At 39.3% G+C, this 19,600-nt stretch overlaps 1 protein-coding gene across 1 annotated transcript in view; it reads left to right on the top strand.

The window, feature by feature from the left end:
- Nucleotides 1-19,600, top strand: part of LOC145393985 (uncharacterized) — a 113,832-nt gene that overhangs the window by 11,922 nt on the left and 82,310 nt on the right. Inside the window, exon 2 of the mRNA XM_080267958.1 lies at nt 11,783-12,100. Coding sequence (XP_080124084.1) covers nt 11,783-12,100 — 318 coding nt within the window. The remainder of the gene's footprint in view (nt 1-11,782; nt 12,101-19,600) is intronic.

Raw genomic sequence — 19,600 nt, 5'->3', positions numbered from 1 at the left:
TTGGACTGGGCGTCGTTACTGAGGAAGGGCACTGCCACACTCGCTGATCCTCTCGCCGGCTCACACTGGGTGAAGACTTCAGGAACCCTTGGAGGAACGACCTGGTCTTACGGCGTTTCAATCCTGAGTTCAAATCGTGAGAGAGAGGCGAGTGTCGAGCCGCTCTTGGTAACGGCTAGAATGAGCGAAACGCCCATAACACATCACTCAGAGGAGGCGCTAATGTCGCGCACAAAGACGATCACTTATGAAACAGTGAAAAATGTCCTGAAAACATTCCCGATTGAGTAAATACGGGGACGGATAAACTGAGCGATAAATACTGGGATTCCACTGGAATTCGCGGTTTCCCACCAAAGTTTAATGTCACGAGTTTATTCAAATTAGGACGCGCCGACTCGTGACAAACATTACCTTAGTTTTTCATCTTTAGCCCTGCTTTGAGACTTTATTCAGATAATTTAACATTACTTGAAATGTCTCTGATGTTTCTGAGATGAGGACAGTGTCACCTGCAAATCTTGAATGGTTTAGTATTTCTCCATTTATGTTTACTTTTTTTTTTTTTTTGTTCCCAGTATAGCTTAATGGAAATACTTTCTTGGCCTGTTGTAAATAATATTGGTGAAATTGTACCTTCCTGATGCACGCCCTTCTCAGTCTTAAATTTTTCAGTCTCTAAGTAATTTAACTGTAGCAGTTCCGTAGTCTTAGTGTTCTCATTTACTCCTTGTTCTCGGAATGAATCCATAACTACTATGTGCTCCACTGAATCGAAAGCTTTTTCGTAATCAACAAAACTTAAGCACAGTGGTTTGTTATGGCCCGCCTTTAGAAGGCGGAGCGATAATGTATTTGCCTGCCAGTGTGTGTGTGTGTGTGTGTGTGTGTGTGTGTTTTCCCATTATATCTCATGAAGGGCTTCAGCCATCAACATGAAACCTTCAGGGTATAAAGATATGGCCAAAATCTAGGCCGCGAAAATGAGCACTCGGAGTCAAGGTCACCAAAATGGCTGCCAAAGGTCAACTAGATTTTAACACCCGCCTTTAACACCATTATATTTCATGAACGGCTTGAGCTACCAACATGAAACCTTCAGGGTATCAAGATGTGGCCTAAATCTTGAACTTAGCCAACGGCATATTCTGGCGGGCGATCAGCGTTCGGTTCCCGAATGTTTTTCTTTCATTATATTCTGTAGTTTTCTCAGTTAGCTGATTTATTGTGTAGATGATCATTAGTCGAATACCTCTTCAGAATCCTGCCTGTTCATGGGGTTGGTTTTCTCCCAGATTTGTTGTTATTCTGTTCGTAAGGACTTTAGTGAAGAGTTTGTAAAGAACTGACTTTTAAGTCGCCCTTTTTATAAAGTAAAATAACTGTTGCAATGCACCATGTTTGGGGACTTTTTTTTTTTTTTATTAATACACTGTGTAAATAAGTGGGTGAGCCTGTTTTGTACTTTTATTTCTGTATCAGACAGTAAATTTGCTACTATTCCGTCTCTGTCTGGGGCCTTCCCTCTTTTCATATTTTTAGGAGAAATGTTTACTTCGTCTGCTGTTACCTCAGGTATTTCACTTGTCAACTGAAAAGTTAGCTGTTGGTACCGTTGTCTTTGATGTATGCAGTTCTTTGTAAAATTCTTCAACTCCCTTCACTGTTTTATCACTGCATGTATGACTTCACCGTTTTTGCCTTCCAGTGATATATTATGTCGTTTTCCTAGCGGCATTTTACTTCGGACCTGTTTCAGACTTAATACTTTTTTGATAGTTTCTTTGATCTCCTCGATGTTCCTCTTTCATTTTTCTTCTCTGTCTCTTGTTGATAAGCTTATTTAATTACTTGTTCCGTTTCGTCTTTCTTTGTTTTTACTTTCATTTCATTTCTTTTCATGAGCTCGAGTGTCTTTTTTGAATACACGTTGGCTTTGGTTGTATTGGCTTTCCCTATTACCTCCAGAGATTCTCTTAGCACTTTTGTCAATCTGTCATTCAACTCATCAGTGTCACAGGCAGCATAAATTAGACCCTGAATTCTACAGTATTATATCTAACTGAAGGGGCTGCTTTGTTTTGCTTACAGGTACTTTATTGGGGATATCTTTTCATTTTTATAATCTTTCACTTCTGAAATTGAATCTGGGTGTGCAGCCTCCCAGTCTATGGTCATTTCCTATATGTACTTTGTTGATAACCGTGCTATTTATGATCGTGCTATTCTTAATTGCCCTAATGAAGTCATTTTCATTCTTTCTCCATTTGGACTTCTCCAGGTCCGTTTTCTCCCTGTTCTTTTGTGAAGGAATGTGTTATTTTCGCGTTATACATCTCAGCAAAATCTACCACCATTTCTCCTTTCCTATCTCCCACTTCAAATTTTGCTATACATGCTTCTCCATTTTTCGATTTCCCAACTTGTGCCTTTAGGTCTTCCATAAGCACTGGGTATGTGGTCTTCTCTTCTTCCATAATCTGGGATATGTCATCATAGAATGTTTCTATTTCTTCGTCTGAGCTTTGAGAAGTCGGTGCATATACTTGTGTTACCTTCAGGGTGTATTATTTGCACAGTCTGATTACAATCCATGCTACTCCATCGCATACACTGCAGAATTTAATAATGTCTGCAAGATTTACATTAATCAGAAATCCTACACCACTAGCTCTTTAATTTTGCCTTCATCTGTAGTAAAATAGGTGGTTGCTGTCTTGGACATGAATTACTTTTTCTTCTTTTCTGTGGAAATGACTCAAACCTACATTATCGCAACTAATGTTTTCTAATCCAGTCACTAAGTTATCAAGTTTGTAATCTTCTGTGAGGCTTCTTACATTTTACATATAAATCTTCATGGGTTTCAGTTTGTTAATGTCGCTGTCTCCAATCTGTTGAGCAGTGCCTACTCACTTTCGGTGGCACACTGTCTGTAAGCACAGGAAGCAATGTGGTTGGACCTTGAATTGACAATGATCCAATAGGAACGCCCGTCAGATCATTTGCAACACAATAATGTTTGGTTGGGAGGATTGTGGCAAATAATCTCATCTCCTTGCCACATAGTTTTGGGTGAGATGTAACTTTAGTGCCACCTTGTTCAGAATATTTAGTGGAGCGCTATATATGTATAGTGGGTCCAATGGTTCGGGCCATCTAAGACAGTACCTCATATATCTGCAAGGCCTTCTCCAGTCCGTCACTCGGGTACGTGCCAGGTAGCGGTGGGATCCTACCTGGCACGTCCCCGGGTGGCGGATAGGGGAAGGCCTTGTAGATATATGAGGTACCGTCTTAGACGGCGCGGACCACAAGACCCCCTATAGATGCATAGGGCTCCACCGTATATAACGAATAAGGTGGCACAAAAATTACATCTCACCAGAAACTATGTGGCAGGGAGGTGAGATTATTTGCAACAATCCTCCCAACAAAACATGAGTTCTATTGCAAATTATTTGACGGGCGTTCCTGTTCAGTCATCGTCTACTAAAGGTCCAACCGCACTGCCTCCTGTGCTTACGGGCAGTGTGCCACCGAAAGTGAGTAGGCACTTTGTTGGAAAATTAGACTCTTGGATGTTAAACAAACTGAAATCGATGAAGATCTATGCATACAATGTAAGAAGCCTCACAGAAAATTACAAACTTGATAACCTGATGACTGAACTGGAAAACATTAGTTGGGATATTGTAGGTTTGAGTGAGATCCACAGAAAAGAAGAAAAAGTAATTCAGCTCGTAGACAGCAAACACCTATTTTACTACAGAGGAATATGAAAGAGTTAGTGGTGTAGGAATTCTAATTAACAAAAATCTTGCAGACAACATTGTAAAAATCAACGGTGTATCTGACAGAGCAGCATTTGTTGTCATTAGACTATGCAAAAAATATACCATGAAAGTCAGACAAGTATATGCACCAACTTCTCAAAGCCCAGATGAAGAAATAGAAATATTCTATGATGACATCTCCCAGATTATGGAAGAAGAAAAGACAACATATACTACTGTATACTCATGAGGGACTTCGATGCAAAAGTTGGAAGTCGAAAAATGGAGAAGCATGTATGGGAAAATTTGGAGTGGGAGAAAGGAATGAAAGAGGAGAAATGCTAGTAAATTTTGCTGAAATGTTTAGCATGAGAATAATGAACACATTCTTCCACAAAAGAACAGGAAGAAAGTGGACCTGGAGAAGCCCAAATGGAGAAACAAAAAATGAAATCGACTTCATTATAGCAGATAAGAATAACACGATCACAAATGTCACAGTATCGACAAAGTAAACATAGGTAGTGATCATAGAATGGTGGGTTTCACAGCCAGATTCAATTTCAGAAATGAAAGAAAAAAGATGATTAAAAATAAAAAGATATGCCCAATATTAGTAAACGAAAACAAAGCAGCCTTTCAGTTGGAAATAAGGAACAGATTTCAGGCTCTAAGTAATGCTAAATGTGACACTGATGAGCTGAATGACAGACTAACAAAAGTGCTAAGAGAATCAATAGAGGTAGTAGGAAAACCTAATACAACCAAAGCCAAGAAGTATTCAGAAAAGACATTCGAGGTTATGAAAAAACGAAAGGAAATGAAAGTAAAGACAAAGAAAGACGAAATAGAACGAGCAGAATTAAATAAGCTTATCAACAAAAGACAAAAGGAAGAAAAAAGAAACAGAAACATGGATCAGATCAAAGAAACCATCAAAAATGGAAAAAGTCTGAAACAGGTCCGAAGTAAAATGGCACTAGGAAAGCAACAAATGACATCACAGAAAGAAAAAATAACGGTGAAATCATTAAATACAGAGATAAGATGGTGAAGGGAGCTGAAGAATTTTACAAAGAACTGTATGCATCAAAGACAGTAGTACCAATAGCTAACTTTTCAGCTGACACAAGTGAAATACCTGAGGTAACACCAGACGAAGTAAATATTTGTCTTAAAAATATGAAAAGAGGGAAGGCTCCGGGAGAAGATGGAATAGTAACAGATTTACTGTTGGATGCCGGAGTAGAGGCTTGCTCTCTTATTTACCCACTATATAAAACAGAAGAAAATTCCCAAAACATGGTGTAATGCAATAGTTATTTTACCCTACAAAAAAGGTGACTCAAAAGATCTTAGTAACTATCGACTCATTAGCTTATTATCAGTCATTTACAAACTCTTCACTAAAGTCCTTGCGAACAGAATAACAACAATTTTGGAGGAAAACCAACCTCATGAACAGGCAGGATTCCAAAGCGGGTATTCGACCATTGATCATCTACATACACTGAACCAGGTAATTGAGAAAACTATAGAATATAATAAACCACTGTGCTTAGGTTTTGTTGATTACGAAAAGTCTTTTGACTCAGTGGAGCACATAGCAATTATAAATTCATTGCAAGAGCAAGGAGTGAATGAAAACATTGTAAACCTGCTCAAAAACATATATAAAGAGGGAACTGCCACAGCTAAATTACATAAGGACTCAGCAAAAATTAAGATTGAGAAGGGCATGCATCAGGGAGATACAATTTCACCAAAATTATTTACAGCATGGCTAGAATGTATTTTCAGAAAGCTAGACTGGGTAAACAAAGGAGTGAACATTGATGAAGAAAAGCTAAATCATTAAAGATTTGCAGATGACATTGTCCTAATCTCAGAAACAGCGGAGCCATTGCAAGAAATGTTAAATGACCTGAACAGAAAAAGTCTGAAAGTAGGACTGAAGATGAACCGAAGTAAAACTAAAGTAATGTTTAATCCAGAAACAACAAAGAGCGTCATCAGAATAAGCGATGAAATTCTTGAAGAAGTTGAGGAGTACAACTACTTGGGACAAATACTAAAATTAACGTTAGATCATGATAGCAAAATAGAAAGACGGATTACAATTGGATGGAGAGCTTTCGGTAAACATAGAGACATAATGAAAAGTAGCTTGCCAGTTTGTATGAAACGAAGTGTGTATAACGAATAATTCCAACTATGACGTATGGTTGTGAAACCTGGAAACTGACAAAATCAATGGAAAATAAATTAATCCGTTCTCAGAGAGCAATGGAAAAGTCAATGTTGGGAATATCTTTAAGAGACAGGAAAAGATCAACTTGGGTGAGAAAGCAGACTAAAGTCAATGATATTATAGAAGTTATAAAAGAACAGAATATATATATATATGTGTGTGTGTGTGTGTTATAATGTATTATATATATTACATATATACAGTGATACCTCGATATGCGATACCCCTAGATGCGACATCCCTGCTTAACCTGCCGACTCCCGTTGACGTGTATATACATCTGAACGATTTGTCACTGTGACACCTGTTGACATATATAAACTCACCGGAATTGCAAGGTCCATCATTTGTACATTTTTCAAATTTCGTCCCTGATTTTTAGTATGTATACATGGGAAACCTTCCTGTACCAGATGCCAGGCAAGGACAATGCCATACCCCGCATGACCTCCCCCCCCCCCGGCACGGCATTGTTTCAGCAATTCACCTGTTACCAGTGACCTGGCCAGTAAAGACATGTCGTGCCATGGTACAAAATTCAAGGCCAGAATGATTCCCCAATTGATGACAATGTGGAGGACAAAGTTTACATAGCATTAGAGGTAGAAACAGTCAGAAATGATGATCAGGTAATGTCACCAAAAAAGGTATGTTGATGTGTTTGGTGAGTGAAACAGTGCTTATAGCACCTGTATTACTGTGTGAAAACCATTATATTCTTGTACTACATATAAATTTGTACCAAATAAATAAATAAAAATACCGTTTATGAGTTGTGTGGAATAGTTATCCCTCCCATAGAACTCGTTTTCTCTGGAGCCTGCCATAGAAAACACAGTAAGGTAAGGGGTACTCTTACCTGTATCCGGAATTTTAAACCTCAGATGAGTGATTATGAATTTTCGATGTTTCTCACCAAGAGCGGAGGTTTCAGTAAAAAAAAAAAAAAAATCCAAAATCTGTTAGGATTGGTGGGGGGGGGGGGTCAGTGGTGGAAAATCGGTCGGGACTGGGCAGGTTGATGATGGGGGTAGAAATTGCACCATACTCTGCCTAATGATAGCAAAACCCTGGTTTAACAATGGGTTTTGATTTTTCTTACCGAGTTTGATGATATTTTAGACTAAAATTGTGTGTATAGGTTGATTTATAAACTGTGTTTAGACTTTGATTAATGTGTTTAGCCATAGGCAGGGTGAACATTGTCATTTTGGGGTACAGTTTACTAAGCTTGATTTTTTCCTGACTTATATATGATGATATTCAGATTTGATTTGTTGGTTTTAGTGACTTATTTACAGGTGTTAGGCTTAGATTCCCTTCCTTGACAGCTGTTAGGCCATTTAGATTGCCTTTAAACCTGTTTCTGGGTTCATCTGGGTGGGTTTCGGACTGGGTTTGGGGGGAAACCTAAAGCTGTTAAACGGTCCACATTGAAATACATGATAAAAGTATCTCAATATGAGATACCCCACCTAACAATGGGGTATATAATATATATATATATATATATATATATATATATATATCTACGATATCTGAAACCCCTCCAAAATCCCCATTAACTGCTCGTACATGCAGAGGTAGGAAGAGAGAAACTAAATCAAAACTCCTTAGTTTAATTTACAATCATTTACAACAGGGATATTTACAACACAATACAACAAGAGTGAAGTAGATTTTGATTGAGGGAAACATATTACAATGTGGACACGTTACAGTTCTACAGGAACAGGCGTGTTTCTGGTTCTAGGTAAACATGACAAGTGCACTCTACCATGTACTTAAAAGCTTACGATATATATATTTTTTAATTTAATTTATCAGTTGCACTGATCAAGAATTGATAACTTTAATCCTTTGCGGCTAGAGGGAAGCAGCCGCCATATTGGCGATGCTGTCAGTATTCACACCACAGACGACGCTCCAATCCATCGCTCAAGGCTTTACCAGTAACAGCGATATTAGTTGCACCTATATGGCAACCATAGATCCAAACTACCCCCTTCATGTACGTTGTGAAGGAATACTATTCGTTGTGTAAATGGGTGGTACCTGTTAGGTATGTAAATTGTAATGAAGTGGACTAGAAGTGTCTTACAGCTACACCATTCCTGAGCGGAGTTTGTACCTCATGAGGCGGAAAGTGTTTAATATATGGCGTCCAGTATCAGCTGTATGAATTTATATTGGTATTATGCTTATGAATGTTTAATATTTGACCTCTTCACTAGCAGTTTTCTGAAAGAACAGTTTCAGTGAGTGACTGAACTTGACAGTAAAGTACCTTCAGGAGGGTGCGAAGAAATACCGACTCGGCGGTCATTTAACAAATCAACACCGAATCGGCAATTTTAATTGGTAAGTGTTATAGATTTTATCACCATATAGGTTCATACACACCTAATTATCTGAAATCCGGTAAGATTTTTGTGTTTAGTTTTACTGTTCATTCAAAGTCCAGATTCAGAGCAGAAACATGCTAAAGTTAGCGCAAGTGTGTCTCCTTTAGCGCAACAACTTGCCTTGGCAGACTTCTACTTTGTATAAATATTAAACACTTCCCCCCCTCTGACTTCCTCATGCCTGACATTAAAATTTCTTCAGCTGGTGTATTTTCTGCCATCACTGGCCTCAGTACTAACAAGGCATATGGGCCTGATGGCGTCCCTCCTGTTGTTCTCAAGACTCAAGAACTGTGCTTCTGTGCTTACACTCTGCCTACGCAAACTCTTTCGCCTTTGTCTGTCAACTTGTACCTCTCCTTCTTGCTGGAAGTTTGCTCTCATTCAGCCAGTCCCAAAGAAGGGTGACCATTCCCAACCCTCAGACTATCGTCCAATTGCTTAAACGTCAAATATTTCAAACGCTTTCAAGTCAGTTATTAATAAAAAAAATTTTAAGGTATCTTTCCTATCACAACCTTCATTCTGTTCGTCAATACGGGTTCCGTCAGGGACGCTCCACTGGCTATCTTCTCACCTACCTTTCAGACTCCTGATCATCCTCCTTTCGGGACTTTGACAAAAGCTTTGCAATTGCACTTGACATCTCAAAGGTTTCTATCCTTCTATCTGCGCCTTCATCGCTAGCTTCGTTTCTGATCGTTCTGTAGCTGCTGTTGTAGACGGCCGTCGTTCTTCTAGATCTATCAACAGTAGTGTTCCTCATGGCTCTGTCCTATCACCAGCTTTCTTCCTTTTATTCATCAATGACCTTCTAAGCTGTTCATCTAACCCTATCCACTCATACGCTGGTGACTCGACCTTTCACCTTTCCATTCGGTTCCTGCAATGCCCATCTCAGCAGTTACTTCAACAAACAAGGGATGAGGCTGTGGCACACCTAATGTCTGAATTGGCTCATATCTCTGACTGGGGTAAAAATAATCTGGTTGTTTTTAATGCATCTGAGACTCAGTTCTTACACCTATCAACCTGACAAAATCTTCCACAGGTATACCCACTAATGTTTAATAATATTCAGCTTAATCCTGCATCATCCTTGAACATGCTTGGGGTTCCATTTATGATCTTGGAAAGATCATATTACATCTCTTGTAAAATCTGCATCCAAGAGATTAGGTGTGCTAAGCCGACTCCATTCTTTCTTTACCCCTGCACAATTGTTGACTCTATACAGGGGTTTTATCCACCCCTGTGTGGAGTACTACTCTTATGTGTGGGGAGGCTCCCCACATACAGCTCTTCTCAATAGGGTGGAGTCAAAGGCTTTTCATCTCATTAACTCTCCTCCTCTTACTGACTCCCATCAACCTCTGTCTCTTCGCCTCACTGTTGCATCTTTATCTCTTTTCTATCGCTACTTTAATGGTCACTGCTCCTCTGAACTGTCTGCATGCATTCCTCAACCTCTACGACAGGCACGTAGCACCCATCTAGCAGCAAACTCTCATCCCTTTTCTGTCCAACTCTCTAATGCAAGAGTTAACCGTTACTCCCAGTCCTTCATTTATGCAACATGTCAACTCTGGAACTGTCTCACTTTGTCTGTATTTCCTGCTTCCTATGATCTCCAGTCTTTCAAACGCAGTGTGTCCAGGCATCTCGAAATGATCGGATCTTGAGTTTGGTTCTCTCTTGTATTTTGTTTTTCTCTTGCAGGGAACTGTTATTGCGGGCTCATGGCCTTTGGTTCCTTCTTCCTCGCATAAAAAAAAAAATAACATAAATACGTTTATTTGCACTTAAAATCATTATTTGTGCTAAACAGAAGTCTGTCAAGGCGTGTTGGCGATCTAAAGTAGAAATACTCGCTAACCTTAGCACATTCTCGCTCTGAATCCTAATATTCTATTAATAATTAAATTAAGCACAGTTTTTTGACCGAATGTCAGATAATTAGGTGTGTATGAACCTATATGGTGAAGAAAATAATATTTCCACAACAGTATAGGCTGCATTCCAGCACTGAGAACTTCGGACGAGCAGCTAGCCATCATTGCTTTCGTTTATTCTCTTTGGCCGGTACCAGAGGAATAATTTCCCTGGTGTGCTTTTGTCTGTGCACTTACACATTGAAACGAAACACTAGCAATTATTCCATTTGTCACTGGGCTTTCTTGGAGGTCAGAAATAAGCACAGTGTATGTAGGCAAAACGTAAACAAAGTCGACTATGCTACCCTAGTGTGAGTAGTGACACCATTACCAGAGGCCGTTTCAGAGCCACGTGATTTTTCAGCTACTTTATCTATTATTTTTTCATGTATCTGCACAATCTTTTTGGAAAAAATGGTTGACATGGTGATTTTCTGCATATTTTTTACGTATGCAAGTATCTTGCTTATAACAAATTTTGACCGGAAACTCGTCTATTGCTTGAGTCAGCAGAGTCACCAGATTCAAGGGGGAACTGGCTTGCCGGCAAACACTCAAACCATGATTTATACAAAGGGTGACGATTGAATATAAAAGACCTTAATATTATTCTAGCTTAAAGAACCAGTAATGATAGGCTACCAACTGTGCAAGCTCGAAGAATCACGCTAAGCTAACTCCTGCTCTTGGCTACATAAACTTTAAAATAAAATACAATTTACGTTTACACTTGAAGAATGTTGGAGATCACTGCTCAAGATTAAAAGATAGAATGTATGAGTGAGAGTAACCAGGTGGGAAGGGGTTGTCACACAGAGGACCAACTTGCTGGTGATGCAGGAGACAAGTGCTAGATGATCTCACATCTGCCCATTATAAAAGTCAGGTGACACCCACGATGCGACCCTTGCAAACACGGGCAAGCAGGGCACGAGATGACCTCCACTCAGCCAGGATCAGAAGCTGTGCTTGTCTGTCGATTGTTCAGCTTTTTGAAGCACGGTCAGGATTTACTAGGAGGAGAATCGAGTCCACTTGGATTTTGCTATTCTCCCACGCCAGCCGGGTAGATGCGGCTCCACGTGGTCCAAGAGCCAACCTGGGAACGAAGTGGGTTCACTTGACAAGGGACAATAAGCGGATTACCATCTCTTGCCCAGCCCAAGACAACAAAGTCAACTCCCTCTGGCAGATTAGCATGGGTCACTTGTCATCTCTCATTCTCTTTCATCTTCCTCTTGCTCTTGCCCTCGTCACTCATTTATAACGTGTGTGTGTGTGTGTGTGTGTGTGTGTGTGTGTGTGTTACAGTATCACCTATATGTAAAATTAGGACCACATTGTTTACAGGCCATGGTGTTTTTAATTTTCAACGATCATGTTAATCCTGTGTAATTATTATCTGTGCCACACCAGAGGTTACCAGTCACAACAGCAGTCCTGTGTCACACCAGAGGTTACGAGTCACAGCAGTCCTGTGTCACATCAGGGGTTACCAGTCACAGCAGTCCTGTGTCACATCAGGGGTTACCAGTCACAGCAGTCCTGTGTCACATCAGGGGTTACCAGTCACAGCAGTCCTGTGTCACACCAGAGGTTACCAGTCACAGCAGTCCTGTGTCACATCAGAGGTTACCAGTCACAGCAGTCCTGTGTCACATCAGGGGTTACCAGTCACAGCAGTCCTGTGTCACATCAGGGGTTACCAGTCACAGCACCAGTCCTGTGCCACTTGTAAGGTCTCCAATCGCAAAACTACAGTGCATTCAAAATGGTAAGTAGAGATACTGGTGGCTGTTGAGTTGTTTTACATTACTGGCCTTTTATGTCATATATATATATATATATATATATATATATATATATATATATATATATATATATATATATATATATATATATATATATATATATATATATATATATATATATATATGTATAATATATATCATCATATGGACCTCCTTTCCCACCCAAGGACAGGGTGAGGAGTAGCAATGTCCAGACAGCCCAAAATTACCCAATCCATGACCACGCCTCCATTCACTCATCATTCAAGCCCCAGGAATCCTGGCTCTATCAGATACACCAAAAACATTCACCATGTTCTGTAACTTCACATATCGTATCCAACAGAGTCAATCCAGACGCTGCCACGTTAGAAAGGGGTGCCAAAAATCCCTGATCATGCACATCTCCTCACAAAATTCATCCAGCCAGCTCGATCTCCTGTCAGTTCCTTAGCCTCACCGACTTCCAAACCTCTCTTCCTCACACATTCACCCACCATGTCTCCCCACTTTCTCCTTGGCCTACCTCGCCTCCTCCCTCCTTCGAATTCGCTCAGATATACATTCTTCACCACTGTTGTTATCCATTCTCCCCACATGACCATACCATCTCAGTACACTTTCTTCAATTCTGGTGTCCACCGACTTCCTCACTCCGCATCTTTCACGAATCACATTATTTCGTATCCTATCCACCGTTTGTATTCCACATACATTCCTCAGCAGTCCCATCTCCACTGCTCTTACTCTTGACTTTTCATTTTCATGCCACACCATGGTCCATGTGTAATGGATGCAAGAGCTCATAGAGGTTGGGGGAGTGGACTTTCTGACCACTACTTGGTGGTGGCCAGAATTAGAATTCAAGTAAGATGGAGGAATAGAAGAAGGGAAAGACGAGAGGAAGGAGTAGTTGCAAGGAGAGTGGAAAGGTTATAAGAGGATGAGAAAAAGGCAGAGTATAAGAGAGAAGTGGAGGAACGATTGGGCAAATATGAACTGGAGCAGATGGGAGATTTGGAAGGTGTGTGTAGGATATTTACAGAAGAAATATGTGCAGCATGTGATGTGGTGTGTGGAAGGAAGAGAAGACGGAGGGGGTTGCAAGAAACAGCGTGGTGGACTGAAGAGGTGAGACAGGCTGTGGCACAAAAGAAGAAAGCATACAATGAATGGATGAGAAATAGGGGCGTGGAAGAAATTGAGAGGCGGAAGAGAGAGTTATATGTAGAAAGAGAGAGGTGAAAAGATTAGTAAGAGAGAGTAAGAAGAGAGTGGATGAGGAATTTGGAAGGAATTTGAGTGTTAAGTGGAGGGACTGTAAGAAAATGTTCTGGAAAGAGGTGCAGAGAGTAAGACAGGGTGGAAGTGAAGTTAGCAGGGGAGTGAAAGACAAAAATGGTAGATTACTAGTGGAGAAGGGAGAAAAAGTGAGCAGATGGAGAGAACACTTTAAGGAATTGTTGAACATAGAGGATGGAAGTGGGTGGGGAATGGCTGGGAGAAGGAGGGAGGTGAGAAGACAGGAAGAAATCAGTAGGATAGAAATTGTGGAAGCAATGAAGAAAGTTCTATCTATCTATCTATTGCCAGACGCCTCAATCCCGTTTGGGGTGGCCACAAACAAATCGCCTCCAAGTCGCCCTGTCCCCTGCCATTTCACTGCCCTGCTCCCAACTCACACCCCCCTCTCTCATATACCTCTCCACCCCATCCCTCCATCTCATCCTCGGCCTCCCCCTCCCTCTTCCCCCCTCCACCTCACTCATATACACTCTCTTCGTCAGTCTTTCACCCTCCATCCTCTCCATATGGCCAAACCACCTCAGTATGTTCCTCATAACGCTTCCTATCACATCCACATCCACACCACAACGCTCCTTTATATCCTCATTCGTCAGCCTGTCTATCCATGTGACTCCACACGCTCCTCTTAAATATATATAAACTTTTTTATTAATATTTAAAAACATATATATTTATCATCCCGACAATCCCGGCGGAGATATTAGATAAGTTTTGAGAATTATGGGGAGCTAGGTTCTTTGTGGGGCCCCCCAGGAGGGGGGCCCCACAAAGAACCTAGCCCCCCGGGCCCCCAAATATCTAAGTACGGCCCTGTAGGAGCTTGACTCATTCCTGTAAAGATACAATTAGGTAAGAACAATTCGTTAAGAACACACACACACACACACACACACACACACACACACACACGAGAGAGGGAGAGAGAGAGGCAGGACGTAACACATATCGCCCTCCGCTTGGCCAATCTCGGCCACGAATGGCCATACCTAAATAGTGTCTTCATATGTGTTAAGCTCTGTACTATGTTAAACTAAATGGTGTTCTGATATAAAAGAGGAAGTTTAAGTAAAAATGTTGTTCAAATAACAGAATACAACAAAGTAGTGCAGGAATGCGCCAAGGAAGCTAAATCAGCTGTTTTGTTTGTGGCGTACAGGAATGCAAAACTGTAAGTAGAATTTTTCTCTTAGTACCACAAGATGACCACCATCTTTAGTAAAGCAAGTTTGGAAGGAGTTAAGAAAAGGGATAAAGATAGAAAGCAGGATGATGATTTCTACCAGGAACTGGTGGAAATGGAGACATTCAGTAAGCTGGTAGTACGGGTAAACAGATTAGAGAAGGCATTCAGACTGAAATGGATTAAATTAAGAAGCAACTGCACATGCAGAAGGAGAATGAAAAATTAGTAAAGGAGGTTAACAAGAAAGACACAACAATAGATGAGCTGTCAGTTGAGGTGGGTTCACTTAGAAGGAAGAGTAGTGAAATGGCAAGCAAGGTTGTCAACCACGAGAGTATTATGGAAGAGTTCAAAAATGACACAGTGACAATAAGGCAGGCTAGCACTCTGACAGATCATAGCAGTAATAGTGAGGAGAAGGTAACCTAGGTGAACGAAGAATGCAAAGCTACAAAAATGATGTGGAAACCACGTGTGCTGAAATGGTGAAAGTGCAGAAAGACTTAGAAACAAGAGTCGAAGAAAAGAGCATTAAAAAGGAAGTGAAAAAATAATCCAAAACAATCCAAAAAAGGTCAAAGATTCAGCAGAGATCAACAAATCAATAGTAATCACAGGTATAGAGAAGGAAGAAATAAAAAAAAGATTTCGAGACAAAAAGGAGATGGCAAATGTGATGAGCATATTGAAGGAAGTATCAGAGGAAATCTGTAGTATAGACATAGAGGAACACAAAAGGCTAGGAAAATATGAGAGAAATAAGTCAAGGCCACTGAAAGTAACCTTCCAGAGTGTATACACTATGGAGGAGATACTAAAAAATGTAACAAACTTATGGAAAAAGAGGAATTCAAAAATGTATGAATAAAAAGATGCCTAACTCAAGAGGAACTAGGATTACTAAAAGAGAAGAGGGAGGAGGCAAAAACAAAGAATGAGGGAAGATCAGAGGAAGAGAAGAACACTTTTTTTTTTTTTTTTTTTTACAAAGTAATTGGATTGCAGTTACGAAAGTGGTACATAAACAGTAGGGAATAAAAAGGAGGAAGGTAGTAGACCCAAGTCATGACAAGTATGTAAACAAGATGATTAAGTTGATGTACTCTAATGTAGATGAAATGGTATATAAACTATTGGAGATGAATGATTATATCAAAGAAAAGGAACCACATATTATTTGCCTAACTGAAACAAAATTAACACCAAGGATATCAAACGATACCCTAAACCTAGAGGAATACAATATATGGAGAAGAGATAGGAACTTAAAAAAAAGGAGGAGAAATTATAATATTAACAAAGAAAAATCTGCAAGTCAAAAAAAATAGAACTAGATATATCCTCACAAGCAGAACTGATTGCAGTAGAGATTAATACATCTGAAGGGAAAGTAATTGTGGCATATTTATACATGCCACCCAAATCAAACACTTGGGAAAAAGGCAAATATGAAAACCTGGCAGAGAGTACATTTTTAAAGTTTAAGAGCGTTACTACATAGAATGGAGGAGAAATCTGAAAGAATTATACTAACTGGAGATTTCAATACAAATATAAATTGGAATACTTTAGATATAAAAAGCCAGGAAAGCTGTTGGGACCAAAAGCTCCTGGACCTTGTGCTGGAGTTTTTCCTAATGCGGCATGTAAAAAAAAAGCACCACAAAAAGAGGACTTGGTATACCATAAGTTCTAGGTCTTTTATTTACTAGGCAAGAAAATGATATTGACAATATTATGTATCATCCTCCATTCGGCAAAAGCGATCATGCTGTATTAAATTGCAGCTTCAGGATTGTGTATGATAGTTAACAGTAATAAAAAGTTACAAAAACCTCCTTAACTACAAAAAGGGCAACTATCTTGACCCAGAGAAATACTTCTTAGAAACAGATTGGGAAAAAGAGCTTAGAGGACACGATTTAAATGTTATATATAGAAAATTCTGTGAACTTCATGAAAGAGGAGTCCAAAATTACATCCCTCAGCACAAAGAAACAGAAATGAAAATAAAGAAATCGTTTAATAAAGAATGTTAAATATCAAAAGAAAGAAGAGACTTGTTGTGGAATAGATACAGAAGACACAATAGTGAGAGGGCATATAACAACTACAGACAGGTAAGAAACGAATATACAAGAATAAGGAGAGAAGACCAAAAACAGTTTGAAGAAGACATCATAAACAAAAGTAGTGATCAACCGATGCTATTTTACAGCTGCATCCGAAGCAAAAGTAAAATAAAGCTAAAATACAATCCATTACGGATGAAGGGATCACCTATACACAAGAGAAAGATGTTTGAACATGCATGCCCAAATATATTACCAGATATACAAATATCAGAAAAAGAAATACAGGAGGAGTTAAGTAAAGCAGACACAGGAAAAGCAAATGGTCCTGACGAAATTTCATGTTGGGTGCTACATGAATGTGCAAAGGAGCTAAGTGGACCATTATCTTTAATATTCAAGGAATCCTTGAGTCAACTTAAGCTACTTGATATTTGGAAAAATGCAAGCATTGTTCCCTTATTGAAGAAAGGGAATCGACAAAATTCACTCAACTACCGACCAGTATCACTAACCAGTGTTGTAAGATACTGGAAAAACCGATAAGAAAAATTTGGGTAAATCATCTAGAAGAACACAATATGATAACAGAAAGGCAATCTGGTTTCAGAAAGGGTAAATCATATGTTACTAATCTGTTAAGCTACTATGACAGAGTTGCAGAAACGTTACAGAAAAGAGAAGGGTGGTTCGCCAGTAATTATCTAGATTTCAAGAAAGCATTTGGCAGAGTACCGCACCAAAGACTTTTATGAAATCTGTACCATCTGTGAGGAACCCAAGGCAAATGGCACTGTTGGAGTTAAGATTTTCTCAGATAAAGGGAAACGAGAACAGTACTATGGGGCAATTACTCATCATGGAGGGAAGTGACTAGTGGAGTTCCACCGGGCCCAGTGCTGGCACCAATTATGTTTTTAGTGTATATAAATGACATAAATAGTAACACTGGAAATGAAAGCAATCTAAGTATGTTTGCTGATGATGCAAAAATACGAAGGAGAATTACTAACACAGACTATTGTAAAGAGCTAGAAGAAGAATTAAATAAACTTCATGAATGGAGTAATACATGGCAAATGAAATTCAGTGTGGACAGTATAATCAAGTTCGGTAAAAGTGGGAAAAAAACAGATTGACATTATAAATTAGGAAGTAAAACCCTACACATATAAGAAAGAGAGAAGGACCTAGGTGTGATTATCATTAACAGACTATCTCCGGCTGACCATGTCAGTGAAAAGGTATGGAACATATATACACTGCTTGCAAATATGAGAATAGCATTCGCATACATAAAGGAAGACATGCTGAGAAAGATAATAACATCTTTCATCAGACCAACCCTGGAGTATGCATCACAAGTCTGGAATCCTCATCCCAAAAAAACACAAAGATAAGACTGAAACCGTTCAGAGGGCCGCTACAGAATGGGTACCAAGCTTAAGGGATCTAAGCTATGAAGAAAGACTAGAAAAACTGAATCTGCCAACACTACAGGAGAGAAGGAAAAGAGGAGACTTGATTATGCTGCTGTATATAAATGCATATCAGGGAAGGAGATAACCTATGGGGAAGCATCAGCAAGAGGACACAGCAAAAAGCTCATAAAATAAGAGGTGATATAGACGTACGGACATACAGTTTACCAAACAGGGCAATTGATCAGTGGAATGCACTACCAAATGAAATAGTGTGTGCCAAAACAATTCATAAATTTAACGAGCTGTATGATGAAAATGGTTTAAGACACTGGACAGTACGAGTTTGACTAATTTCTGTAAAGATACAATTAGGTATGAAGGTAAGAACACACACACACACACACACACACACACACACACGAGGCACTGAGGAGACCAGACGCACGCCGCCACCGCTCCATACACGGCCAACTTGGCCAGTGGCATTACCTAAATTAGTATCTTTATATGAGTCAAGCTCTGTACCAGGTTAGACTAAATGGTGTTCTAATAAAAATAAAAAAATAAAAAAAAAATTGGAAAAGAAAAGAGATAAAGGTAGAAAGGAGGACGATGATTTCTACCAAAAACTGGTTGAAATGGAGACTCACAATAAACTGGTGGAACGAGTACATAGACTAGAGATTGCTTTTCAAAATGAGATTGATTAAATTAAGAAACAGATGCACTTGCAAAAGGAAGAAATAGAAAAATTAGAAATGGAAGTCAACAAGAAAGACACAATCATAGATGAGCTGACAGTAGAATTGGGTTCACTTAGGAGAAAAATTAGTGAAATGGCAAGTACAGTAGTCAACCACGAGAGTATTATGGAAGAGTTCAAAAATGATACAGAGACAATTAGGCAAGTAAGCAGTCTGATAGACCATAGCAGTGATATTGAGAAGATAACACAGGTGAATGAAGCTGTGCAAAGCAAGAAAAATGATGTGGAAACCACTTATGCTGAAATGGTGAAAGTAAAGAAAGACTTAGAAACAAGGGTGGAAGAAAAAAACATTAAAAAGGAAGTGAAAAGAATAATCCAAAACAATCCTAAGTTAGTCAGAGATTCAGTAGATATCAACAATTTTATAGTAATCACTGGTATAGAAGAGGAATAAGTAAAAAACAAGATCTTAAGAGACAAAATGGAGATGGCAACTGTAATGAGCATATTGAAAAATGTATTAGAGAAAATCTGTAGTAAAGACATAGAGGAACACAAAAGGTTAGGGAAAACGAGAGAAGCAAGTCAAGACCTCTAAAGGTAACCTTTCAGAGTGTAAACACCGTGGAGGAGATACTAAAAAATGCAAAGATCCTTATGGAAAAAGAGGAGTTCAAAAATGTATGTATAAAAAGATGCCTAACACAAGAGGAACTGGATTTACTGAAAGAGAAGAGGGAGGAAGCAA

The sequence above is a fragment of the Coenobita brevimanus genome, chromosome 3 (assembly GCF_032717465.1).
Source record: "Coenobita brevimanus isolate Jiangsu-jjx chromosome 3, ASM3271746v2, whole genome shotgun sequence".
In the NCBI taxonomy this organism is placed as follows: Eukaryota; Metazoa; Arthropoda; class Malacostraca; order Decapoda; family Coenobitidae; genus Coenobita; species Coenobita brevimanus.
The sequence above is the reverse complement of the archived record's forward strand: the minus strand, read 5'-3'. Positions and strand labels throughout refer to the sequence as shown.